Source organism: Biomphalaria glabrata, chromosome 12 (genome assembly GCF_947242115.1).
Source record: "Biomphalaria glabrata chromosome 12, xgBioGlab47.1, whole genome shotgun sequence".
Classification (NCBI taxonomy): domain Eukaryota; kingdom Metazoa; phylum Mollusca; class Gastropoda; family Planorbidae; genus Biomphalaria; species Biomphalaria glabrata.
The window spans coordinates 8,960,565-8,962,388 of NC_074722.1; the positions used below are offsets into that span (position 1 = coordinate 8,960,565).

Genomic DNA, 1,824 nt, shown 5'->3' on the forward strand with positions numbered 1-1,824 from the left:
TTTAAAAAGAACACTAAAAAATGTGCATTCATTAATCACCGGATTCTGGGCGAACGGTTTCGAAGAAGGTCACAGTAGCTTATACTTTGCAGTGACGACAAAGTTCAACTCTGTCGAGCTTCTATGCCTCATCGTATTAAACTTTGGAGTCTGGCTGTCAAACAGCCAATCGTTCTCCATGTATCCAAATATTCTGGAAAGCCTTGACCAAACGGAAAACACATAGAACTATTCCACGATGTATGCGGTGTAAAAAATATGTATACATATTTAAATACACATTTTGTGTACCGGTAGTTCGAAATAGCTATCGAACACCTTTTAGCACAGGAAAATATTTTGAAGGCAAATGTTCGTGAGATTCTAGAAGCTGTTCTCTACGCTATCAACAAAGCTTTGAATGAAATAAATGTTAAACACTAATTTCTGAAGACGTGGACGCCATATTGAAGGTCCAGCTTTACTTACATGGAATAACTTTTAAAAATGTCTCTATTATGATGTCTTCATTCACTTATTAAAATATGTATTCACTTCTTTTTTTTTTTTTTTTTGTTATTAAAATGCGCAACTACTTTAATTCTATTTGGCACACGTTTGATTTCAGCAAGAAAAGAGAACAGGTTGTAATAATGAATGCATCGTCTGCTGTTATAGTCCGCAATGGTTAAATATCACCCAGACAATCGCCCAAAGGCAATGCTAGTGTTGTTAGCTCCTCCAGTAAACACTTCATTATTTTTGTTTTGTTTCGTAATTGTAAATATTTTCTTTTATAAATTTTCATTTGTTTCGTTAAAAGACGTGATGAATGTTTTTGTTGAGACTTTCTTCAGCTTTTCATGTCACACTTAGCACTAGGGCGAAAGTTCTTCCAGTGAGAATATAGAAAAGCAGAATGCTCAACATGGCACACGTACTGCTAAGAACACTGTGAGAACCTTGATTTCCCCCCTTCACAGTCCTGGATGGTTCGGTCTGAGGACCTTTCAGCCCGCCCTCTGTTTCTGTCATCCGATCGTTGTTTTGGGTAGAACCGTCCACATCGTTGACGAACACTTGCAGCTGCGTATTAAAGTCCGTTACTGAAGCGGCCGGGGTTGTGGTGAGTGGCATGAATCGGGGAAAGAACTGAAGGTCCCGGCAGAAAGGCTCCACTTCGGGTGTGATGTAATACTGGGCTACGATGAGGTCGTGTTTGCTGGCTGGGTCGGATTCGTACAACAGAGCGTCCGACGCCTTCAGCAACTGCGAAGTTAGAAGAGCACAGATGTTAAAATGGGGGTGTTCCGAATGGCTGACTTACTTTTTAAAAAAGTCATTTGGGTATGGTCTTATACATGAAAATAATGTCAGTGTTTTCCTATGATAAGATCTAGATCTAGTGATAGCCTAGATATAGTAGATCTAACAAATAATCATATCAATCAGGGAATTATTTAGAAAGCCTTCAGGAGAGAAGGCTTGAAAGTAAAGTAGCAATTATATATAAAACACTGAACCATAATCTTCAAACATAAAAACAAAACCTAATAACATACCCAGAAAGACACAAAGATAAAGGCACATCCCTCGTGCCATATGCTGGGACAAATTTGTACTAATGCTCCTTCTTCCCTATCGCTAATAGAGCATGGAATGGGTTGCCTGAACCAACCAGGAAAACCAATGACTTGGCAGAATTTAAGTCATCGGTTAATATGTTTGACTAGATGCACGTCGCATAACACGTAATCATCTTCTTTTTTTTTAAGTAACGTCTGTATTTTATAAGATAAGATAACATAATAAGTAATGAATGTTAGATTTTTTTTAAATGGAAGC

The 1,824-nt window shown here is 38.0% G+C and overlaps 1 protein-coding gene across 5 annotated transcripts in view; it reads right to left on the bottom strand.

Annotated features, from left to right (window-relative positions):
• Nucleotides 1-534: 534 nt before the first annotated feature.
• Nucleotides 535-1,824, bottom strand: part of LOC106067978 (uncharacterized) — a 137,953-nt gene continuing 136,663 nt past the window's right edge. For all 5 annotated transcript variants that reach the window (XM_056005494.1, XM_056005493.1, XM_056005491.1 and 2 more), the window contains one exon: nucleotides 535-1,248. In XM_056005494.1, coding sequence (XP_055861469.1) covers nucleotides 841-1,248 — 408 coding nt within the window. In that variant the 3' untranslated portion in view covers nucleotides 535-840. The remainder of the gene's footprint in view (nucleotides 1,249-1,824) is intronic.